Raw genomic sequence first — 25,912 nt, forward strand, 5'->3', positions numbered from 1 at the left:
TACAATAACAATTGATAAAACCACATTAAATTATTAAAAAGACCAAAAAGCAACAACAAAACAGTAGCCAGAAAGGAGAGACAGTTAAAAGGGGTAAAAGCCTGAAAAGCATTTTCAGAGGTGCACCCCTTTGCTGGAGTGCCCCCCCCCCAAGTTAAGCATAATCCCCCTATTCTTATCCCTCATATTTCTTTCACTCCCCCTCTGTCTCTAAAACACCAGGGACAGGTCACAATCACACTCAGCTCAACTGCCTGGCACAGTGTGGGCCAGTGGTGACCACACCACCCAGGGCAGACTAAAGAGGATTTGGGGGCCGGGACCCCAGAGAGTGCGGAGGCCCTGAACTTCGGCCTCAAAGTCCAGTGGTAAGAATGCCACAGAACCACCACGTAAAAGGTGCCTCTCTGCCCTCTTAGCAGTGTTTGGTAAACTCATTTATGGTACAAAGTCTGGAAACTTGAATTTATATTTAATATATTCAGCAAGAGTTTTACTCTAAGCTATGGTTTCTTATAGATGTATCATCAATCTCCTATTGTCTCACAAATATTACAACCTTATCATTACTACTGATTTACTTACTTATTATTGTAGTTCAACATATTTTTTACCAGGGGGCAGTAGAATCCAATCCAAATATATTCATCCCACTCAGTCTCTGATTGTTCTTTCATAGAAGGGTGCAAAGATTTAGGTTTATGAATAGCAAAAATTGATTAAAAAATAAAAAAGAACAGATTTTTAAAATTTAAATATAATATTTAAAAATTGAATTGGATTTTTTTAAAAAAATCAAAAGAACTTAGGTCAAATATATCATCATGAATGTTAATGATAACTTCTAGTTATATTCTATGAACATGTTAACAGTTGTATATGGGGATGAGAGATAACAGACCTGATCAGTCCTATTCGGTGTACATGCACCTCACACGCACACACACACACACACACACACACACAAAGTCAAGCCCTTGCACCCCGCTCAAAGTGCAAAGACATTAGGCCCATTTGCGTGTTATATTCAACACTCATACAACAAGTGTATAGTGTACACAGGTACGGTCATTCACATGTTATGCTGTATAGAAGTACACTTCCTATCTGTACAGTGCATTTAAAGGGCCTGTATCCAGGGTCACTTTTAAAATGAACACAGGTACAGTCATGCATGTAAACATGTGTACATACATCTGTACACTTGTACAGAATAATGTCTGAATCAGGCTAAAGAAGGCTGATGAATGAATAGAGGATTTGGGAGAATGGAGGAGATCTGAGCAAGGAGGAGGCGTTTGAATGGAAATGCAAGGGATGAGAGGGAACAGAAAGGGAAACCAAAAGTAGACAGAACCTATTCATGCAGTTCTGAGGAAATGTTTTCCAAGTGTATCCTCCACTGTAGAAAGGAGACTCCTATCATGGCAACAGGTCATAAAATAACGCCATTTGGGAATATTTTAATGAAGTTCCTACACGTGTGGATAGGGCCGTAGCTGGGGAGAGGGGGCCCATATCTGTCTCTCTCCCCTGCGGCCCCTTGGAGAAAGGGTGATAATGAAGAAAATCGGGGTGAGGATGGGGGGCCCTTGGGAATAGGGGCCCCTGGGTTATTTGAACCCATCTGCTCAATTTTAGCTACACCCCTGCCTGTGGATAAGATAGGCATGCGTGCAAAATTCAAACAGTGCAACAAAGAAATGCAAGGCCTGGTTGCCTGAATGAAACAGCATTATGAGATATGTGCACCTATTATAATGTGTATCTACTTTCTAAAAATGAAACCTACATCTATCCCTGAATATGTATTAAGGTTATATGGCTTACAAGAACGTATTTTCACTAGAAAATTATGATTAAATAGAATCTTTGTGACTAGTGATTTAAATTGTGATTTAAATCATTAAAATTGAGTCCTTATGTGATGTGATTTAAATCATGATTTAAATCAATTTCATTTAATTCAAGTCAACCCTGTGAATATGCTTTTAAAATTATATATCCTCTCTAATAAAAGCCTTGGTGTCCATCCGTGGACACCAAGGCGTGTGTCTGTGCCTCCCTGGGCTGTTCTGGGCATGCGCAAAGCGCATGCCCAGAACAGACCGAGGGAGACACGACCGCCAGCACCTGGCAGCCATGTTGGGCGGCCAGAAGCGGCTGCCCCGAAGAAGCCGGTGAAGCCCCGCAAAGCCGGGAAAGAGGCGGCGGGGGAAACTGGCCGAGGAGGCGGCAGCCATTGGACGCAGCGTGGCCGAGGCGGCAGCGGAGCCATGGCCGAGGCCTGGCCATGCCACCGAAGCCGTCCGGAAGGAAGAGACGGCGGGGGAAGCTGGCCAAGGTGGTGGCGGAGCCGCCGCCGAGGCCTGGCGGCGCCGCCAAGGACGGGCGGCTGGAAGACTTGGGGGCCCTTGCCCGGTCCCAAAATTGCCCTTGCCCCAAATCTTTCCCGCCGCGGCCGCAGCCGCCAACCACTCTCCCGCCCTCCCAGCTGCCCAATTTCTCATTCCCCGTCCCCCCCCCAAATGATTAAGGGCCAAAATGGCCCATGAGAATGCCTCCACGGCCGCCGCCGGCCGCCCTTCCGCCCTCCCAGCTGCCCAAGCCCTCCTTACCCGATCCAGCCCGCAACAGTCGGGCGAAGTAAAAGCATATTTTGCGAAGAAGAGAGGAGCTCGCGAACAGAGCTCCTCTCTGTGCTAAGCCTCTTCCCAAACTGGTGCTTTGGCCGCAAAGGACGCCTATTGCGTCCTTTGCGTCCATAGCGGCAGTTTGGGCAGTGGCTTAGCACAGAGAGGAGCTCTGTTTGCGAGCTCCTCTCTTCTTCGCAAAATATGCTTTTACTTCGCCCGACTGTCGCGGGCTGGATCGGGTAAGGAGGGCTCGGGCAAGAGGGAGGGGGGACAAGGGCAAGGACAAGGGACAAGTTGCTCGGGCAAGGGGGGCAAAGGCGAGAGGGAGTGGGGCAGGGGGGGCTCTCCCCTACTAGCGCCCGTTATTTCAACGGGCCTGAAAACACTAGTTATATTATATTATTTATTTAAAATATTTCTATACTGCCCAAAACTTGCGTCTCTGGGCAGTTTACAATTAAAATCATTTAAAACATTAAATCAGTTAACAGTTAAAATTGTTTAAAACATTAAAACATTTAGAACCCAATATTAGAAGTATTAAAATTATAAATCTAATTAAAAGCCTGGGTGAATAAATGTGTCTTCAGTGCCTTTTTAAAAGTTGCCAGAGATGGGGAGGATCTTATTTCAACAGGGAGTGCATTCCAAAGTCCAGGGGCAGCAACGGAGAAGGCCCGTTCCCGAGTAGCTGCTAGACGAGTTGGCGGCAACCGCAGATGAACCTCTCCAGATGATCTTAACAGACAATGGGGCTCATGGCAAAGAAGACGTTCTCTTAAATAACCAAGGCCTAAGCTGTTTAGGACTTTATAGGTAATACCAGCACCTTGCATTTTGCTGGGAAACATATCAGCAGCCAGTATAGTTTTTTCAACACAGGAGTAAAATGGTCTCTCCTAGATGACCCAGAGACCAACCTGGCTACCGCATTCTGGACCAACTGCAGTTTCTGGACTATGTACAAAGGCAGCCCCACATAGAGCACATTGCAGTAATCCAGCCTAGAGGTTACCAGCATATGTACCATCATTTTGAGGTTGTTCATCTCAAGAAATAGACGCAGCTGGCGTATCAGCCGAAGCTGATAAAAAGCCCCTCTGGCCACTGCCTCAACCTGGGACACCAGGGAGAGGTTCAGATCCAGAAGCACCCCCAGTCTGTGTACCTGTTCCTTCCGGAGGAGCGTGACCCCATCCAGAATCGGCAGATCAAAATCGTCTCCCAAGTTCTAACCCTGTGCAATAAGTACCTCCATCTTATCTGGATATTATCCCACTTCAAAACTACTGATCAAGCAGAATTTGCCTTTGCAAACTTCTTTTTCTCATTGATAAATTTAGGTCAAAATTCCAGATCTCTTAGAGCGTGGCTGTATTTATTTGTAACAGCAAAACCAAAGTTCTGTGCTACCTTAAAGAGAGACACATTTATTATAGTATGGGGTTTGTGAACTTTAGCCCACTTCCTCAGATGCATGAAGTGTAATCCTAGGTAGGCAAGTATTTGTGCGTGCACACACACATACAGAAACAAACAAATGCATATATTACTAATGGAGCCTGCTTTCCACTTTTAACATGGTATCTCAGATTGGGGTGATTCTCACGACCAACAAAAATCGGGCTAGGAGAGCCTACCCCTGATTTTTGTTGGTTGTAAGAACCACTGGGCTCGCAACCGAGCCCAGTGGTTCTTGAGCGGGTAACCTGCTCAAGAACCCCTGCTAAAAAGCAGGTTTGCTGGAGCGAGCGCTCCAGCAAACCTGCTTTTTAGGCTTGTGAGTAGACGAAAAGTAGCTGCCTCCCAGCTCAGGGGTCTCCCCAGTATGCCCTGCACACTCGTGCAGGGCATATTGGGGCTTGCGGGGGCCGCGTGGCCCCTGCTTCCCCCGCCGGCTTCGTCACGGAGCTGGCCATCGTGTGGGAGGCCGATCCGGCCGCCCAGGGCTCCCTGCCCGCTTGTCTGCGGGGAGAGCGGGCTTAGCCCGCTCTCCCCGCAGTTTTAACAAAAGCGGGTCTCACGGATCGTAAGACCCGCCTCATTGTCTATACATTGAATGGCCACTATATTGAAACAAAAGGGTGGGTCTGCAAGAAGATTTATTTATTTTACATTTTTATATCCTGCTTTTCCTCCAAGGAGCCCAAAGCAGTGGAGTACATAAGTTTCTCATCACACCAGATACCCCCTTGTGGTTCCCTGGGACCCCCTTTTATGTTGCTATCATGTCAGATTTGTGCCCATTTATTCTTTTATGTAGAGACTGATCTGTTAGCTCTCTGGGGACAGCAGGCAAGAACTCCTGGCAGATAATAGCATATATCACACTAGAAGCTGAACAAGTGAATTAGCCCCTGATTGTTTTGCTGACATTTTTGAGTTTTGTAATGGTTGTCTGTGTAGATATGGAGGTAGAGCCTGCATTGGCATGGCACCTACTTCCTAAGATTTGTGACAGAGAAGTGTCATTCTCAAGGATGGGCTGTAGGTCACTGATGATACATTGGATTGATTTTAGCTATATGCTGTAAGTGACATCCAGTGATGTTCTGCTATTTTCTCTTCTGGGTCTGCCTTGTGTAGATTGTTCTGGGGTAGGTTCACCAATCTAACCTTGGGCTGGTTCAGATGATACCTCCCTAGCCCATGCAATTAAAGGGGGGGGTGCCAAGCGTGAGCCTGCCGCTGTGATCTTTCACAACATTCTCACACCCTCCTGGTGCCTCACTTTACTGTGTGTGTGGGACTGTTCATTCAAATGGCAGCTGTAGACACAATCCAACATTTGGAACATGTGTAGAGCCACCATTTGGATGAACAGCCCTCCAAACACGGTAAAGGGGTGCACTGGGAGGGCATGAGGATGTCAGAAAGGTGTCATGATGCTAGGCATGTCCCCCTTTTAATCACATGGACCAGGGAGGTGTCGCCGGACCTGTTCCCTTCTCTATCTTTTTTTTCCCTTTCCAATTTTTTGGGTGAAAACTGTAATTTTAGGATTACCTGTTGTTCAGGAATGAGTCCCTGTTCAATAAACTGGAACAAATGTGCTTGTATCATAAGGCCTAATTGTAGACAATGGATCATGTGGTGTGTTTGAGGGCAAAACTGGAAATATATAGGTATGTGTAACAGTGGGTTTCCGATATAAGATGCTGCTTATAAGTCTATTATGTATTGCACGGTGGTATCCAGAAATTAAACCTACTCTGTGGAGTGGTTCAGGCTCAGATTGATAGTGGGGTGAAAGTTTTTGAAGTTTTAAGTTGCCTCAACAATATTTAATGAAATACAAATATTTTAGTCACAATCTCTGCTAACTGAACAAAGAGGCACCTTATAAAGTGGTGCTTCTTTTATATTTAGCAGAGAGAGAGAGAGAGAGAGAGAGAGAGAGAGAGAGAGAGAGAGAGGGAACTGTCGCTTTTTATCCCAGCATAGCATCTCTCCAACGGCTGTTGCTGGTGTTTGTGTGTGTGCACGTATGCGTGCGTGCGCGCGCCTGTGTTTAGATTGTGAGCCCTTGTGGGGTAGGTTACCATTTTCTCATGCCTTTGCTATGTAAACTACTTTGAGAACATTTTTGTTGAAACACAGTATATAAATATTTTAATAATATAATAATAATAGTAAGCCAAAGAAAGATATTTGCTTGAGTGCATGTTAAATCAAATGTGCATATTTTTGCCAGCATCACATCTTCAAGGTTTTCTTCATAAATATGATGCCTAGAATATTGCTTTAAAAAAACAACAGCAAAAACAGTGGCATATCTCAAGATTCTGAAACACATTTGTGAATTATACATAACTGATAGGAATAGAGGGAGAGACTTGGGCATCTTACTGCATGAACATAAAGAAAAATACTATTATTATTATTATTTATTTCTGGTTCTGAATACCCTATATTCAAAACATAATCTATAAAATTGGAAATGACGCCTGTTGGAGATGTAGAACCCCGATATTCCCCGATAGCAATACTCTGATTAAAGATGTTGGTAAAATCAATCCATATTAGTGCAGCATGTATTCTAGGATACATGACCCCCATGGACCCAGTTAACATCCTCCTTGGATATTTTGAAGGCATTGTCCTGGACTAGGATAATATTTATGAACTAGTAATAACACTGTTGATTTCTGTGAAAGCATGGTTGTTTGAAATCAGACAAAACATTCAGAGAAAGTAACTTAGCTGTATGTAGTGTATGTGTCAAACATGGTGGCATTGGCCCGGTTGATATGAAATGCTAAGCCAAGATTAAGCATTATGTTTGAACCCTATCTCCAAGATAGGGCTGAGAGAGATTCCTGCCTGCAACCTTGGAGAAGCGGCTGCCAGTCTGTAAAGACAATACTGAGCTAGATAGACCAATGGTCTGACTCAGTATATGGCAGCTTCCTATGTTCCTAACCAAGCCATTGACAAACTGTAATAGAGTTAGAAAAGGTAGGTGGTTGGTGATGGCGTTTGAAAGGAAATTGACCTCTTTTATAGTTTACTGAAGTAGGAAATATAGAATGAATGTTGAACAGGGTATCCTTTATACGTCAATGTTTTAAAAAACGGGAATGGCAGGAGGTTTGCTTCAAAATATGTATTTCTGATAGTGACCTATGACCGCACTGGTGCTATGGCAAAGCATACTGTGTCAGTAAATGAACGTTATAATACAACTTTTGTTATTTGTGGTGAATAATGAGTCTGAATTGGGCAGACGAGGAAAGCGGTCTGTAATGTTGAATATATTTTCGACACTGTATGATTTCAATGGGGAGTAGCTGTTGAAAAGTGATGTGTCTAAAATAGCAATATGAGTAATCGTATGCTTGTCTTTGCATGGTGTCTCAAATTTGTCTTGTGTTTCATTATCATGGCTGCTGTAGATGGTTAGACTTTGCTCTTGTAACTGACCACTGATCCCACTTTTTATCCGTAGTCTGCGTAGGCCCCAAATAGTCAGGTATTTTGGTGACAGAGGAATAGTGCCACAGAGCGAGAGCTTCAGGTTATACACAGCCGTAAAGTTTAACAGGATTCCCAGCATGGATGTTTCTGTGAACCAAATTGTAAGGTTGTTGTAGTAGTTTTTGTCTATGGTATATGGCAGGACAGTCTTACAATTGCAGATCAGATTTGCTAGACTATAATCACAATCATTATCACCAATTTTATCAGGACATGTGCAATTACGAATTGAGTTTTCCTTGGTGAAAATTAGAGTGTTATTCTTTTGTCCATGTACCAAACTATCCACACAGAAGCCAAAGAAGGCAACCAAAAAGAAATGATGCTTGTGGGCTAATACTGCCATTGTTGTTCCAGGGTTCATATCTCTGGGAGCTTTGCTTCTTTAAATCAGTGAATCCTATCAATGATTGCCACCTACAGAGAAGAAAAGTAGCATTGTTACCACAGAGTACACTTGGCTTTCAAAGCTTCTTTCTCCATGTATTTTCCACCTTGTCTAATTTTGGTTCATATGCATCTGTGCCAGCCCCTCACCCCTGAGTGGGACACAGGGAATTCTTTGGAGGAGTAACTAGTGAGCAGAGTTCCCTGTCTAGAGTTAGAGGCACCTTCTTGCCCTGACCTTTCCCCTCACAGCTTGGTGGAATACCCAGGTGAGCAGGCACTGGCGGAGGACCACACACCCTGGCCCAGCCCCTGTTGGCGACCCATATCGGTCCCCATGAACAACAACACCACTAAGCCTTGGTCCAGATACAGCAGCTGTACAGGCTTGTACAGGAAGGGTCTCAGGAGCAGAGGAATCTCCTTGGGAGGAGGAGACAGGAACATACCCAGCTGGAAGAAACGAGGATGAATGACAGCAGCCAGAGGTCTTCTTGCTCCTATTAAGGGCTTCAGTTGCAGCCAGCTATTGCTGCTGCAATGGTTTATTTATTGTTATTCATAGTTAAAAGTGTATACTGCCTTTCATTAAAACAATCTCAAGGTGGTTTACGAAACATTCAAAACAGTTACACAACTAAATTATTAAACTGGAATATAAAAATACAGATCTAATTAAAAGTTTTTAAAACATACATAATAGGACCATAAAATACAGAGCAGCAGCAACAAAAACAACACCCATATAAAGGCCTGGGTAAAAAGCCAAGATTTAATTTGCTTTCTAAAAAATGTGATGGAGACTGAGGAGTGGATGCCCACAAGAAGAGCATTCCAAAGTGGAGGCAATAACTGAGAAGGCCCACATGCATGATAACCGAGCCTCCCTCACTGTCAGCACGTGGACTTCGTCAAGTGGGCAGAAACCCTTGGGAGCAGGCAGTCCCTCAGGTATCCAGGCCCCAACCTGTTAAGGGCTTTACAGGTCAAAACAAGCACTTTGAATTGGACCTGGAAACAAATTGGCGGTCAATGTAGCTCTTTCAAAGTGGGTGTAATATGATCCCAGCAGGCAGCTCCAGATAAAATCCTAGCTACTGCATTTTGCACTATCTGCAGTTTCAGCGTATTCAAGGGCAGCCCCACGTAGAGCATGTTATAGTAATCCAGCTGTGATACGATTAAGGCATTGGTAACTGCAGCCATATCTGCCTTCTCCAGAAAGGGACGCAACTGGTGCACTAGTTGAAGCTGTGCAAGGGCACATCTGGCCACTGCCTCCACCTGAGCTTCCAAAAGCAGAGTAATATCCAGTAGATAGAGTCCGGTAATATCCCCAAGCTGCGCACCTGCTCTTTCAAGGGGAGTGCAAGCCCATCCAGAATGAGTCAAGTCCCCTCATCCCGTTTGGCTGTCCTGCTGATCAAAAGCACTTCTGTCTTGCCTGGATTCGATCTCTGTTTATTAGCCCACATCCAATCCATCACTGCCTCCAGCCCTTGATTCAGGACATCCACTGTCTCCCTAGGATCAGGCGATAAGGAGAGACAGAGCTGAGTGTCATCTGCATATTGCTGACAACTCAGTCTAAGTCCCCAGATGACCTCTCCCAGTGGTTTTATGTAGATGTTAAACAGCATGGGGGACAAAACTGAACACTGCGGGACCCCATATTCCAATGGCCAAGCAGCAGAGCAGTAGTTCCCTAGAACCACCTTTCGGACCCTCCCCCCAAGGAAGGACTGAAGCCACTCCAAAGCAGTACCTCCAGTCCCTATAACTGAGAGACAGTCCAGAAGGATACCATGGCTGATAGTATTTAATGCCGCTGAGAGGTCCAGCAGAACTAACAGGGACTCCCCCTGTCAAGGTCCCAGCGTAGGTCATCCACTAGAGTGAACAAGGCAGTTTCAGTCCCATATCCAGAATGGAAGCCAGATTGAAAAGGGTCTAGTTAATCTGTATCATCTAAGACTCACTGCAGCTGGGACACCACCATATGCTCTATTACCTTGCCCAGAAAGGGAAGGTTAGAAACAGGTCTATAGTTGTCCAGGTTGATAAAGGAAGGGCTCTCTGACTGTGATTCCAAGCTGGTTGTCTCTGACTGTGATTCCCAGCTGCTTCCTGGCTGTCCTGCTACTTCACAGAAGTGCTGCCTGCTGTGACCAGCTTCTACTTATGAAGCTTGGACAATCTGTCCTAAACAGGACCATATTAAGGAGCCCAGTGGAGAAGAGAAGGTAAGTACAAATCCCTTCCTCATATAAGTACTGATTCCTCCCTCATATTCTTGAGAAAGGCTGTTTGGACTGTTAAATAGATGATCAATACAGCTGAGACCTATCCTTCTAATAAACTATCTCTAAATACTGTAAACAGCCAACAAAACCAGTTATGAAGATTGAAAGTCAGCAGGGGAGGGGGCACTTCCCAGTGTATTGCATGGAGTGTCACATGTATGACTATTTGCTCAATGGGAATAAGTCATGGGTGTGTGCTCGATGCAAGGAGCTCCTGGGTCTCAGGGAAGAAGTTTGTTACCTTGAGACCAAGGTGGCAGATCTGGAGAAGCTCAGAGAGACAGACGAGATGTGGATGAGATGAGGATGAGACCTTCCGGGATGTGGTAGAGGCATCCCACTCCAGGGCTGATAGCTCCTCTGCTGTCAGGGAGAATGAAGGTCTCGGAGAAGGAGGACATCAATCTGAGGAAGAGGGAAATGCTCCCTTCCGTGGAAGATGGACCCATATCCTCTCGCACAGAGGATTCTTCTCCAGGGGAGTGGAGGCCACCTTGTAGTGGGCAATTCAGTCATTATAGGTATAGAGAGATGGGTTTGTGACCTGCGTGTTGACTGCACGGTGACTTGCCTGCCTGGTGTGAAGGTTGTGGACATCACGCAGCATCTAAATAGACTGTTAGGCAGTGCTGGGGAGGAGACAGCTGTTGTAGTGCATGTTGGTACCAATGATCTGGGGAAATGTAGTCAAGAGGTCCTGGAAGCCAAATTTTGGCTGATAGGTAGCATACTGAAGTCCAGGACCCCCAAGGTAGCATTCTCAGAAATGCTACCTGTTCCATTCAGAGGTACAGTGAGACAGGCAGAACTGAGGGGTTTCAATGCGTGGATGAGATGTTGGTGCCAGGAGGAGGGCTTTAGATTTGTTAGGCACTGGGATACATTTTGGAGTAAGCAAGGCCTGTACAAAAGAGATGGGCTGCACTTGAACCCAAGATGGAATGAGACTCCTGGTGCTTTAAATCAAAAAGGTTGCAGAGCAGCTTTTAAAATGACACCTGGGGAATAGCCGACAGGAGCTGGGCAGTATCCAGTTTGGCAAATGCCATCCCCTAAGGTGTGAGGGTGTAAAAATTCAGATAAAACAAAAGGGGACAGAGCAGAACCACATAAAGAGCAGACAGAACGCTGTGCCAGCTGGTCAAAGAGTCAAAAGAAAGATAGCATACACCCGGTAAGAGATTCAGCATATAGGTGCTTATATGCTAATGCCAGAAGCCTCCGAGACAATATGGGCGAGCTGGAGTGCTTGGTTGCTAACACAGAAATAGATAAGTGGGCACAACAGAAACATGGTGGGACAGCAAGAACCAGTGGGACACTGTTATCCCTGGATATAAACTCTATAGAATGGACAGGGAAGGGCGCCTTGGAGGTGGAGTAGCACTGTATGTTAAAGAAGGGATACAATCTAACAAGGTAGAAAACCTAGGAGGACTGGAGTCCTCCACAGAAACCCTGTGGGTGATAATACAAGGTCGGAAAGGGAACGTGCTACAGGGGACATGCTATCACCCTCTGGATCAAAATGCTGACTGGGAATTGCAGAAGGAAATCAGGGAGGTGTCAAGGAGAGGCAGGGCAGTAATAATGGGTGACTTCAATTACCCACACATAGACTGGGTAAATTCACAGTCAGGAAATGACAGAGAGGTCAAATTTCTAGATACGCTGAATGACTGTGCCCTAGAACAGTTGCTCTTGGAACCAACCAGAGAGAAGGCAACTTTGGACTTAATCCTGAGTGGCACCCAGGACCTGTTGCTTGATGTCAGTGTCATCAACCCTTTAGGGAACAGTGACCATAGTGCGATCAAATTCAGCATAGAGGCGGGGAGAGAATCACCAAGGAAGTCTAACAGACATTTTGAATTTCAGAAGAGGAAACTTCTCCAAAATTAGGAGTATGGTGAAAAGCAAATTGAAAGGGAAAATCAGGAGAGTCACTTCGCTCCAGAATGCATGCATGGAGTTTACTCAAAACCACAATACTAGAAGCCCAGTTAGATTGTATACCCAAAAGGAGGAAATGTACCACTAAGTCCAGGAGGATGCCAGCATGGATAACAGGTAATGTCAAGGAAGCCATTAAAGGGAAGAAGACTTCCTTCTGGAACTGGAAGGCCTTTCCAAATGAAGAGAACAGAAAGGAAAACAAACTCTAGCAAAAGAAATGCAAGGTGACAATAAGGGAGGCGAAAAGAGAGTCTGAGGAACATTTAGCTAAAAGTATCAAGGGGAATGACAAAAACTTCTTTAAATTACATCAGATGCAGGAAAACTGCCAGGGAGGCAGTTGGACCATTAGACAATGAGGGAGTGAAAGGGATTATTAAGGAGGATATGGAGATTGCAGAGAAACTAAATGAGTTCTTTGCGTCTGTCTTCATGGCAGAGGATACTGAGCATATACAGTATCTGTTCCTGAATCAGGCTTTTCGGGGATGGAGGCTAAAGAAATGAGTAAGATAGAAGTGACAAGAGATGATGTTCTAAACTGTCTGGAAAAACTGAAAACTAGTCAAATCGCCAGGGACGGATGGCATCCATCCAAGAATCCTTAAAGAACTCAAATGTGAAATTGCCAATCTCCTTGCTAAAATATATAACTTATCCTTGCAATCAGGCTCTGTACCAGAGGACTGGAAAGTAGCAAATGTAACACCGAGTTTCAAAAAGGGATCCAGGGGCAATCCGGGAAATTACAGGCCGGTTAGCTTAACGTCCATTCCAGGCAAATTGATGGAAAGCATCCTCAAGGATAAAATTGTAAAGCACATAGAACAACAGGCCCTGCTAAGAGAGAACCAGCATGGCTTCTGCAAAGGTAAATCTTGCCTCACAAACCTTTTGGAGTAGTTCTTTGAGAGTGTCAACAAGTGTGTGGATCAAGGTGATCCAGTTGACATAATATACCTGGACTCCCAAAAAGCTTTCGACAAAGTTCCTCATCAAGGACTCCTGAGGAAACTTAGCAGTCATGGGATACCCCTGCTAACTGGGCAAAGAGGCACCTTTTACCGTGGTGATTCTCTTTATTTAGCAGGGGGAGAGTAACTGGCGCTATCCACCCCCAGCACAGTACTTCCAGTGACTGTTGCTGGTGTCTATCTTATGTTTCTTTTTAGAATGTGACTCCATTGGGGACAGGGTTCCATCTTATTTGTTTGTTATTTCTCTGTGTAAACCGCCCTGAGCCATTTTTGGAAGGGCGGTATAGAAATTGAATTAATAATAATAATAATAATAATAATGGGACAAGTACATGTGTGGATGGCTAACTGGTTGAAGGACAGGAAACAGAGGGTAGGTATAAATGGAGAGTTTTCATAATGGAGGGAAGGAAGAAGTGGGGTCCCCCAGGGATCTGTGCTGGGACTGGTGCTTTTTAAATTATTCATAAATGATCTAGAACTAGGGGTACACAGCAAGGTGGCCAGATTTGCAGATGATACCAAACTCTTTCGGGTAGTGAAATCCAAAACAGATTGTGAGGAGCTCCAAAAGGATCTTTCCAAATTGGTTGAGTGGGCAACAAAATGGCAAATGCAGTTCAATGTTGGCAAGTGTAAAGTGATGCACATTGGGACAAAAAAACCCAACTTCAAGTATGATGGGATCTGAGTTGTCGGTGACTGACCAGGAGAGGGATCTTGGGGTCAAGGTGGACAGCTCATTGAAAGTGTCGATTCAATGTGTGGCAGCTGTGAAAAAGGCCAATTTCATGCTAGGGATTGTTAGGAAGCGGATTGAAAATGAAACTGCTAATATTATAATACTCTTATACAAAACTATGGTGTGGCCACACCTGGAGTACCACGTACAATTCTGGTCACCACATCTAAAAAAAGACATTCTAGAACTGGGAAAGATGAAGAAGAGGGCAACCAAGATGATCAGGGGCCTAGAGCACTTTTTTAATGAGGCAAGGCTATTAAGTTTAGGCAAGTCTATTTAGTTTAGAAAAAAGATGACTGTAGGGAGACATGACAGAGGTCTGTAAAATCATGCGTGGTATGGAGAAAGTGGATAGAGAGAAATTCTTCTCCCTCTCACATAACACGAGAACCAGGGGTCATCCCATGAAATTGATTGCCAGGAAATTTAGGACCAACAAACGGAGGTACTTTTTCACACAATTCATTATCAATTTGTGGAATTCTCTGCCACAAAATGTGGTGACAGCCAGCAACCTGGATGGCTTTAAGAGGGGTTTGGATAATTTCATGGAGGAGAGGTCTATCAACGGTTACTAGTTGGACGGCTATAGGCCACCTCCAGCCTCAAAGGCAGGATGCCTCTGAGTACCAGTTTCAGGGGAGTAACAGTAGGAGAGAGGGCATGCCCTCAACTCCTGCCTGTAGGCTTCCAGTGGCATCTGGTGGGCCACTGTTGAAACAGGATGCTCGACTAAATGGGCCATGGGCCTGATCCAGCAGGGCTGTTCTTATGTTCTAAGGTTGGTGAGGGCTTGGGAAATATAATAATTACGAGCTCTTCTTATGGTATGTTTTCCTAGCCTCTTTGCAGCAGAGAGAAAGATTCAATCCAGGCTCAAATCCCTGCTGTTCTATAAGGATTCTGAAAATCACAGGTCATTCACACAATCAAAAGCTGTGTTCTACCTGGGTTTGGGAGCTGTGTATGCTCCCAATTTTCAGTTTTGTGGAAGCAAGGTAAGATGAAAACCTGGGTAGAAGTGATTGTGTGGAAGCAAGGTAGGAGGAAAAGCTACCCAGGTTGCCAGACTGGTATAGATAGGAGTAACCTCCTATCTATGAAATTAAGAATAATAGTGACCTACTTCACAAGCTAACTGGAAAGAAAAATTGCATTGACTGGATGGTGTATTGCACTGTAAAAGTGGCCTTCTGAAGTGCAGAGACAAGCTTAGAGGCTAATACTGTATGTGTACACTTGAAGCACACATGTAGTGTTATTCAGAATGTCAGCAATGTTTGATGCAGCCCCCCTGCACAAAATGTAGCCATTTCAGAAGACCTACAGCACATTACAATTCAGAACCAGATAAATCCAGGAACAGCCCAGCATGAACGGGGCTGCTGTTCTCTGTATAGAGGTTAGAATGACAACAATATAAAATTCTCCTGCTCACTCAAGTTGTGCAGTTTATACCAGGGTCGGCAGACTTGAAGCCTCAGAGAGTTTTGTTTTGTTTTTCAAACACCAGAACCTTGAGAATTACCAGCTAAAAATAACTGTTTGAGGAGTTGGAGCCAGTAATAAGATGGCAGACACACAATCAAAAGAAGGTGTTGGGGAGCCAGCGTGGTGTAGTGGTTAGAGTGCTGGACTAGGACTGGGGATACCTGAGTTCAAATCCCCATTCAGTCATGATACTTGCTGGGTGACTCTGGGCCAGTCACTTCTCTCTCAGCCTAACCTACCTCACAGGGTTGTTGAGAGGAGAAACATAAGTATGTATTACACCGCTCTGGGCTCCTTGAAGGAAGAGTGGGATATAAAATGTTAATAAATAAATAAACGAGGTTAATGGAGCACTCGCTCCATTAACCTCGTTTAGGGGTAGGATGTTTTAGGTGGGCTAGCTGCCAGAGAACCACCGGGCTCACCCGCCCGGGTGATTGCTCAAACTGGGTTGGGCTCCCATAGCCTGATTTTGAGCAATTGTGTGAATTGCTTCAAAATATCTTTGCACCCTCTCACAAAACGAGTGGTAGTAAAACCTTGCGAAGGCAAAACATTTACCAAAAATCACCCGTAATCTCTTAAAATCACCAAAAATAAGCAAGAGGAGTAAGCAAATTGAACCTCTGGAAAATTTTGAAAACCCACCCCCCGAAATCATTTGAAGGCACATTTGAACCTCCCCCAAACAGGCACTTTAAATCATGAGGAGTTGTCAGGGTCAGCAAGAAGAATGAGTGGATTGAATCTCTGAACTCACCCAGATTGCGAACCCCACTCCCACATCACTAAAAAATCTTGCCAAACTATGAATACCTGGGTCATGGTTGGCGAGACCAGTCACAATTTCCCAGTTGCGGATACTCAAATCCATGATTAGGAAAACTGGGATTGGTGAGGGATGGCTGTATACGGCTCCTGAGCTATCTAATGTAAAGACACCTGCAGGTGAGATCTGTTGTGTAGCCATGCTCATGGCTAGAGAAAGCTGTGGCCCCCTTTCTCTATTTCCCCTCTATTTTTGTATATTACTTTCATGGCTGAATTAAAGACAGTAGTGTCTTTACTGACCCATATTTTGAGGAGGGGAGAGGAAATAAAAGCTCTCACCAATGAGCCAGCACCTAAGTGAAGCACTCATACATTATTTTTTTTAGAAAAATTGAAGCAAGTGCTTCTTTTAAAACCTAATATTTAATCAACTTTCTTCATGGATATCTCTTCAGCAACATACCAGAGATGCCAACAGAAAATGCAGTTAATATTATACTTCAAAGGTCACATTCATCTCAGCTGCAACTCTTTAGAGGTCAGTGGAGTTGCCTCAGTAATAAATCTGGTCACAAATGTTTTTAGAGCCCAATTGCACATTTATAAACAGATCCAATTACTGTCCCACAATATATTCCTCTCAGTTTGCTCATTTTAAGCTTGGTTTCTAGGCTTTAAATCAGCTAAAGCAAAGCATCTACAGTATCTCAATTTTGTGCTATAAATAGACTAATATTTCACTCACACGTTGTTGAGCATGGAACATATTGACTTATTTGCCAGCTAACATGCCACATACAGCATTCCCAGACAAGGTTTTAACAGTGGCAGCCGGAACAATGTAACTGGGGTTTTCTGTGAAAGGAACAATGGGCATCACTCATGGGGAATATGGGGGACTATATTTCTCTCAACAAAGTTTGTGAAGTGGAGCTCTCATCTCACTAAATATTACTTGCACTCATCTGTAAGAATACGAATATGACAAATATTTATATACCGCTTTTCAACAAAAAGTTCCAAAAGCGGTTTAGGTAGGTAGGTAGATAGATAGATAAATAAAATGTCTCCCTGTCTTCAAAAGGTTTACAATGTAAAAAAGAAACATAAGATAAACACCAGCAAAAACCACTGGAGGGATGCTGTGCTGGGGATGGGTAGGGCCAGTTGCTCTCCCCCTGCTAAATAAAGAGAATCACCACTTTTAAAAGGTGCCTCTTTGCTCAGTTAGAAGGGGAAGTAAGAAGGCTCTAGTGGCTTGAGGAGGAGAGCCTGTCCAAGCCATTCAGGTGCCCAAGGCAGAACATTCAAATAGTGCTCCCTTTGCAGTAAAAATATAATAAACATTTTACCTTTTGTAGCCCTTTTAATATTGCTAAAGGTATGTCACCTAAGGCATATAGTTGTTAGTGCACCCTCTCACAAAATGAGTGGTATTAAAACCTTGTGAAGGCAAAACACTGCTTCTATCTCCCCTTTTACTGTGAGAGCCTTGGATAAAGTGGAGGAGATAATCCATTATGTATGGCAATAGGAAGCAGGAGAACTATCCACCATGGCTAAGAATTATGGAGTAAAGGACTCTTGTGACATTACCAAAAGCAGTCTATGTGACTGGTGATCCTCCCTTATGAATCAGAACAGGATTTTCCCTTTCCTCCCTTGATGTAATTGTAAAATCATAGTGAAAAACAATTATTCTAAACATTATTTCATGCATCTGTTTACTCACCTGAATGTTGCTTTGTTATGATATAGCATAAATTCCACTTCTCATTTGGCTTGCCTTTCAGTGCTTGAGCTGAGTTATTCCACACAAGTAGTGCTCCAGATCTTGCAAGAGTTACACACACGAAAATGCTTGCTAACCTTTTCCTGATTGTCTCTGCAACACAAACTAGTTTAAGTGAATTCTGAATATTCAATTCCTTTGTGTTTCAGGAAGTGTCATTCTATGAAATGGTTATTATGAGCTACGCACACTTGTCTGATAACTTCTGCCACCTACATTGCACTGATATTTGATCCACTAGTTGTATGCATGGATGTGTGTGTGTTACAAGACTCCTACTCAAGCTACTTTACTGCTTGCATCATTTGGCATTTTTGAAAATAGTGTCCCTGTAGTGGTTGGCAAGCTGTTCTTCATAAGAACTGAGAACAGAAAATGTGTTTGGCAACAACAACAGAATCTCTTATGACCAATCACAGACTTTTTTTTTTTAATGCAATCTATGAATCATTATTAGAACTAATGGGAGAGTTCTCGGCAGCTCAGGCATCTAAAAACCAAAACCAATGTAAGTTAAATGGGTTTTTAAAAACAGGTTTCTGTAATATATGTACATCTGGAGAGGTGCAGTATATTTCACATGACCATGTTAAAGCAGCAGAACAACTAGGGACATGGTGAGGATTTTTTAAAGTGAATATTTAAAAGAGTTGGAGCACTGTAAAAAAAACCCACAGTAACACTCATAATCAAATTCCAAACAAGTTTTAAACAAATGTTCAAATCTGTACACAGGCACCCAATAGTAAAACATGGACTTGCTACCCAGGGTCAAAACATATAATACCCAACGGTGTTTAAAATCTTTGTTCAGATTTTTTTAAAATGAAAAGCAGATGCGAGCAACTGCAATCTGGACTCATTCTTGAGCACACGCTCAGTTCTTGCGCACAGGCTCAGTGGGGAAGGGGCTGCTTAACCCTTTCACCAGTTATTCTGGCCCAAACACACTTCCAGCTGTTTTTTCCTCCTCCGCAGATTGGTCACAGAGTGTTTCTGAGGGCTTTACCTACTTGCCGTGAAGGCTCAGTTGCAAAAGGTGCTTCAGTTCCACTGGATGACCCTGTGTAGATACAGTGTGGTGGCAGAGAGATGTGACTTTGTTGAGACCATCACCACTATGGTGTAGGCCCCCCAAATGGGCACTAGTTGTATCCTATCAGATTCATCGTAAGAATTCCTATTCTTTATTCCAGCCACCTTTCTTCTCATTTTATTGTACATTTCATTGGTCTTAAGGAATTAAAACTTCACAGTACATTGTCAGTGCCAGCAAAATCATGGATTATAACAACCCATATATATCTTATTTGTAGACAAAAAACAAACAATTGTAGGAATGGAAATTTATGTTTAAAAAGATTCAAATAAAAATCAATTTTCAAATATCAGTTTAATTTAGTAGTCTTAAACAGTACTACTTCCCCAAATCTTATCTACAACATTTAGGGGCTATTCTTACGATCACAAAAATCGGGCTAGGATTTTCCTAGCCCGATTTTTGTAATCGTAAGAACCACCGGGCTCGCAGCCGAGCCCAGTGGTTCTGGAGTGGCTAACTCGCTCCTATAGCCCACCCCTTAGCCCGGGTTTGCGGAGCGAGCGCTCCGCAAACCCAGGCTATCTGCTCCTGAGTAGCTGTGCCACGGCTCCGCACCGTGGCTACTTGTGAGTAGACCCCCAGCCAGGAGGCTTAAAAGCAGCCTCCCGATTCGGGGGTCTCCCCAGTATGCCCTGCACTCTTGCGCAGGGCATACTGAGGCTTCCGGGGGCTGCGTGGCCCCTGAGCTCCCCAGCCCCAGCCGTCTCCGTCTCGGAGCCGGCCATCATGTGGGCGGCCGATCCAGCCGCCCAGGGCTCCCTGCCCACTCGTGAGCGGGGAGAGCGGGCTTAGCCCGCTCTTCCCGCTCACCCGAGGAAACCGGGTCTCACTGATCATCAGACCCGGTCCTTAGTCTGTGATTGTTTGCGCTGGTGGGAAACATACATCTACATCTTTTAGAAAGGATTTAATTAACTTGGGAACTTGTTTTATTTATCTATTCACCCAGTAAATAACATTCCAATAAGAATAGATATAGCTTCCCGATCCTTTAAAAAACAGCAGCAGCAGCAGCAGCTAAGAAGACAGCTAGTTTTCTGTAAATAAATTCTGGGTCTTGATTTACTCTTATGACTGCAAAAGCCTGTAACAACCTCAAGTTGAATTGGTACAGATGTTTCATGTCATTGTTAATTCCATCAGACCAATAAATGTCTTGTTGAAAACATAAATCTGTAAGGGCTTAATATCAAATTTTTAAGTACATTTGATATAATAGAAACCTTTCAGGGCTATATTTATAATACAGTAGGACCTCGATATTAGTGGGGTTTCCGTTCCATGGTACAACTGCAGATATGGGAACTGCAAATATCGAGGTATTGGGACAATAGGGAATTGGGGGTTAGGTTCCCGGTTGGGGGTGTGTGTGGTCTAAATATCAGATGGGGAAGGGTGCTGGGGGAAACTGCCTACCATCATAGCTTCTCCCCCGAGTTGCTCTGTGACTCTGAATGCCTCCAAATTGCCTGAAAATTGCCATTTTTTCATTTTTTAATGGAGCCATTTTGAGGCTCTGAAACACAAAATGGCAGCCGGAAATGACCTCCCCAGTCATTTCCAGCCACCTGTGGCCATGCGAGGTCGACATTTTTTTCCCTATCCCCACCCCCACCCCGCAGTATGCTGAGGTTGAGTGTCTTTTACCTGGCCATAGATACATGAATCCGCATATATTGAGGTCTTCCTGTATACCATATGCATTGTCTCAGTTTAGATGTAATGCCAAATTGGTTTAAAGCTACATGGACAAACCTGGAATAAACTTCAGGTTCTCACATTTGTATCACCCTCTCTCTGCACACTGCAATTTACATTTATGCTGCAAGCCACAATCAAACCCTAGCTGAAAACTTGGATGACGGCAAATATAAGCCATAGTTTGCCAGTCCAGATGTAATGGCAAATTATGGTTTGCTGTTAACCAGGAAGTTCGGGAGGAAATTGAAGCACAGAATGGGAAGAGGGAGGCCGAGGAAGAATCATGCAAACTGTTCACAAACATCTGAACTGAGCACCAGGGTAATGAGATTTCAGGGATCCTCCATTAAAAAAAAGGAATATGGCTCCCCTCATATGCCACAGAGTTTTGTGTGTAGCACAGTTAAGCCCTGTAGAAACTTTGTACATTTTATTTTTTGGTGGCAGTAGCTGCTGCTGCCACCACCACCAAGCCCCCTTACAACAGCACCTTGCAGCTCCTGCCTGCTTGCCTGTCCACTGCCGTCACTTACCAGGTCGCTCTTGCCCCCGCTGGCCGTCCTGTTGCCCTCTGCTTGTCACTCTGCTGCCCCGCACTTGCCACTTCCATTTACAAGCCCAGTAGTAAGGATCTGAATGGCCATGGAGCCCCTTATCGCTGCATGAGCTGGCTAGCAAGCAGTGGGAGCAAGGAACGGCAGTGGCATGGAGTGATGGCAAGCGGTGGGAGTAAGGAGGGGCAAGTCGTGGAAGTGGGGAAGGGCAAGTAGCAGGTGAGGGGCCCTTGCCACCCCACCCCCTTTTTAGGGTGAGCATAGGTTAGAGTTATGTCCGTGGACTAAGCCATTGAAGGACGATCTTGCAAAATCACATCAATTTGTGGTATGATCAGAAAGAATATTCTTGTTCTGCGATGTCATATTAAAATATATACCTTTTAAAGTCAAGTTTAACAACCTTCACTGGACTGTATCCAGGAGTGTAGCAAGGTTGGAGGGGACCCTGGAACAAGAAGTTAAGATGCCCCCCGACACACACCTAGTGTCTTTGCTTCATAAACACAGTTAGGACTTGTTTTTATGGTGGAATGAAATATTTCCAGCATACCCTTTCTCTTGTTCCTACGCAAATAATATCCATGTGGTGTCCCTCCACTTCCTCAGAGACACTTGTCCCACCTTGTTCAATTATAGCTATACCCCTGACTGTAGCAATGCAGAATGTTCACATGGTGTCGCTTATTTGAAAAGTCTTCCACCTCTCTTGCCCATACCGGATTGCACATGGTTGGTGCCACTGGCTCCTCATGGGTGACAAATCCCAATGGCTTGAGCTAATCTAATAAAATAGCTCTCCAGTGTATGTAAATAGAGACATGGTGATCTTGTAATAAGCGATCTGTCTGTATATCTATGCAAGCAATGTTGTTTTTTATATTCGGTCACTGATAGTTGAACTGTTAAAATGAGAAAAACTGTAGAGAAGGAACTTTTAAAAAAAATCTCACAGGTCTCAGCTCCTGGAATTAGTTTCCTTTTAGATAAACTTGCAAATGCCAGTGGAATGATTTCATTGCCAATGTTTGTTTTATCCAAGCATGTGGTATCATAGCAGCCTGTCACTCCCACTAAATGTTCCTACTGATACTGGAAAAAAGCATTCTCTAATGAGACTGGAAAAGACAGGAATTCAAAATTAACGGGAGGCAAATTAACATTAAAGTTATGCATATCAGGAAAAATATTATCTTCAAAACAAATTGTTGCGATCTACACTTGCCAAGCTGGGAATGCATTTTGGTCTCCCTACATTGCTGAGGAAGCATGATGTACAAGGGTACATCTTCAACTAGTTGTTAAAAACTGCTTTTAGCTAATTATTTAAAAAATGAAGCATGTAATATCATATAGTTGAAAACTTAAAGCAAAATGCTCTAGAGTTCATTACTGGTGCTGCATGAATATGTAGCAGAACTCCCCCTTTTCAAACAATCATGTTTAACCACAAGCAGTTTTCTTCACTCGTGTCTCTACTCAATTCCCTCCTGCCTCCCGCTGCATGTCTTGTAACTTTATGCTTTATCCCGATAAAGCATTACATAAAAGCACCTCTGGATATTCTGAATGGTCTGAGGATATTCCCTGGTCTGAGCACTGGGGTGCCTCAGGGATTGCTGGCTTCCCTATGAACCTCCGCAAAGTTTATGGTCAGTTGGGGAGGCCAACGCTCACATTCCATCTTATTCAGAGGTCAGGTTTGTCTCTGCAAGAAGCAGGGCCTTCTCAGCCTTTGCTGTCGAGGATTAGTATCGAGGCCAGTGCTAGGTTTTTGCGGGGTCCAGGCCTCATCACCCCCCGCCCACAGCCAGCATCAAGTGCCGATTATGACTTTGCCCCCCTCTACATTCAGTTAAAATTCTATAACACATGTACACCAGCCAGGTGAGAAGCGAGGGCAAGACACACAGCAGGCATGGACTCAGCAGTGTTGCAGGGGGGCAGCAGCAGTCTCATGGATTTTAAAAGGTATAATCTCCTTCCTCTCTATGACCTCTGCCTCAGTTGCCATGCAGAGGGTGGCTATTCACAGCAGGGATGGCAATGCCTGTGCCCCCCACCAAATTGGTGTCCTAGGCAACCACCTAGGTCCACTTAGTGGATGGGCTGGACGTGACTAGAATACCCTTTCATTTGGTGTTTTACTTTCTCTTATATAATGTTATCTGCTGTTTCTACTATATATTTTTAAAATGGTGTTTAGATTGATTATATTTCTGTTTTATTTTGCTGTTATGTTGCTTCCAATCTTCCATTGTACACTACTTTGAAAATATTTGCTGAAACAACTTTGCTTTGTATTTCGGTTATATGTTACATTTGACTGTGATGTTGTTTATGGAACCAAGCCCTGGAATATGTGAACCTATAGAACAGGAACCTATAAACCATCTAAATGGTGATTTAATTTGGTCATACTTTTATCATCTCATCTTCATTAGATATAGAGAAAAGGAGCAACCAGAATGATCAAACTGAAGATTAGATAATTTAATATTATAAATGTGATTTGCTAATATTTTAGGTATTTTACAATATAGATTTTCAGAGCTAAATGGTTGTATAATGATTATGTTTGTGATTTTATAGTTATCTTACAAATTATGCCAATGTTATGGTTTTTAAACAGGCCTTTTGGGGCTAGCTTTAAAAAAAATGTATATTTTTATTCAGCTGGTTTTGCCTTGTTGCTTTTCTTTTTATTATAACTGGATTTCTTATTTTTATGATCTATTTTCTTGTGATTCCCTTTGTAGTTGTAGAAAAGTGGCATAGACATGTTTTAAATATAAATAAATCAACTTAGTGGCTGCCATGCAAAATAAACTACTCCTGAGTAGTCCTATTGAAATGAAGTAGTCCTTTAGAATAACTTCTGAGTAATACAATTCAGTAAGTTTGGAAATCACCAAGTAACTTTAAGTCATACTAATTTTCTAAGGGCAGATTTCAGCACTAAAAATTACTAGTTTGACTCTGTCCTTCTTCCTATATAGTCAGTATAGTTCAGAAAAGTAGTCCGATTAACTTTAGAAGAGTTTATATTATAAGAGCAGATGAAGTGCTATTTTAATAAAATTTCTCTTTAGCTTCATTCCTTATATTTATAATATATTTTTCTAAAATTAATTTGAAGTGCATGTATGCAGCATTCTGATATTAAAGAAGTCTCTGTCTAAGGAATTTACAAACTTACACACAGCAAAAGCAGGAGAGTCCCAATGTCTGATATTCAGAAACTCATCTACAGGGAACAGAAGTCCAATGACAGAGAAATAATAATGCTGCAATGGTTGAAACAGCTTGTCTCTCAGACACAAGGAATAAAATCCTGCTCTTTCTCTAACAGCAATGCTCAATTTTTGTTTAGAAACAGAAAAGAGTACTTACACTTGTAGCCTCTTGAGCTGTTTTGCTGTGTTGCTCTTCACTTTGTAGATTTTTATCTACGTACGTACTGATGCTTTGCTCTCATTTGACAGCCTGGTTAATCAACAAGGCAGGATGGAATGTGTGGTCTTGCACTTGCTGTTCTTTTATGTTTTCTGGAAGCTAGCAGCCCAAGTTTCTATAGCAACCAGGAGAGACGCTTGAGGCCTACACCACTGTATTGATACCTACATAAAATAAATATCTGATTTTATAGCAATCTCTGTAGTCCATTTGGTAGCCTGATTTTTTCTTGAAGAGAAGGTAAACTAAATAAGAATGTACGCATATCACTCTGAAATAGAAGCCTCACAGGTTAGATATATGTGTAAGAGGAACAGAATTTGGAGAGCTGTTTTCTTCTTTGTGTTAGCACTACTTCTTGTGTAGAGCAGTAGCAAGCACGAGATGAGTGACAGCAGGGATGGGACATTGGGCAGGTTGTCATAGCTGCATGGGTATGAATTCAAATCTTACCAGCAAATTTGGACCCTGTAGTGCATACCCTTCAATGGTATGGATTTGCTGAGTACAATAATTATAACATTTTTATATTTATACCTGGTAAATCTGTATCTGGAAGATATGCCATTTTTGTGCCCAGCGTCCCCAGCACTATTGCAAAGGACCAAGATCCCTTTGAATTTTTAAAACACTGTTTACATTATTTTTATTGTCCATTACAGATGGAAAATAAAATGTTTCAAAACTTGATTTATTTGCTCACTCTAAGAGTTAGTGGGGTAGGATAGTGAAGGAGGATGAAGTGAGAATATAGCATGAAGGGGAGAGATTGGATAGCACAGCAAAGGAATATTTAGGGAATAAAAGGGGAAGAGTGGTTTTGCAAGATCACATTTATTGTAAGTTAAATACACTTATTCACCATAATGTACAGAGGAATAACATAACAGGTCCTCTAAAGATGCCTCCTTTGCACATGATGTAAACATTTTGCAAGAGGTTCTTATTTGACTCAAATCAGAATTTATTCAAAGTTGCTTAGAAAATGTATGATATAATCTAACCTGGATGTCAAGTACTAATGAACAAAAAACTGGGGGCATGTATGACCCTGGATGAACAGA

The 25,912-nt window shown here is 43.2% G+C and overlaps 1 protein-coding gene across 5 annotated transcripts; it reads right to left on the reverse strand.

Moving 5' to 3' along the window:
- Positions 1-6,231: 6,231 nt before the first annotated feature.
- Positions 6,232-25,199, reverse strand: C3H21orf62 (chromosome 3 C21orf62 homolog). Of its 5 annotated transcripts, XM_053308166.1 has the most exons (4): positions 17,976-19,435; positions 16,989-17,098; positions 16,289-16,399; positions 6,232-8,030 (listed from the first exon to the last, which is right to left on the reverse strand). In XM_053308166.1, the coding sequence occupies exon 4, from the start codon at positions 7,975-7,977 to the stop codon at positions 7,297-7,299; it is 681 nt and encodes a 226-aa protein (XP_053164141.1). In that variant the 5' UTR covers positions 7,978-8,030; positions 16,289-16,399; positions 16,989-17,098; positions 17,976-19,435; the 3' UTR covers positions 6,232-7,296. The 5 variants fall into 5 exon arrangements, with proteins under 5 accessions (XP_053164141.1, XP_053164139.1, XP_053164143.1 ...); XM_053308164.1 differs by lacking the exons at positions 16,289-16,399; positions 16,989-17,098 and adding an exon at positions 24,786-25,199 and having other exon boundaries at positions 17,976-18,128; XM_053308168.1 differs by lacking the exon at positions 16,989-17,098.
- Between the last annotated feature and the right edge of the window lie 713 nt (positions 25,200-25,912).

Source organism: Hemicordylus capensis, chromosome 3, assembly GCF_027244095.1.
Source record: "Hemicordylus capensis ecotype Gifberg chromosome 3, rHemCap1.1.pri, whole genome shotgun sequence".
In the NCBI taxonomy this organism is placed as follows: Eukaryota; Metazoa; Chordata; class Lepidosauria; order Squamata; family Cordylidae; genus Hemicordylus; species Hemicordylus capensis.

Coding starts and splice junctions, on each gene's coding strand:
- C3H21orf62 (XM_053308164.1), bottom strand. CDS start 7,977: ATGAACCCTGGAACAACAATGGCAGTATTAGCCCACAAGCATCATTTC.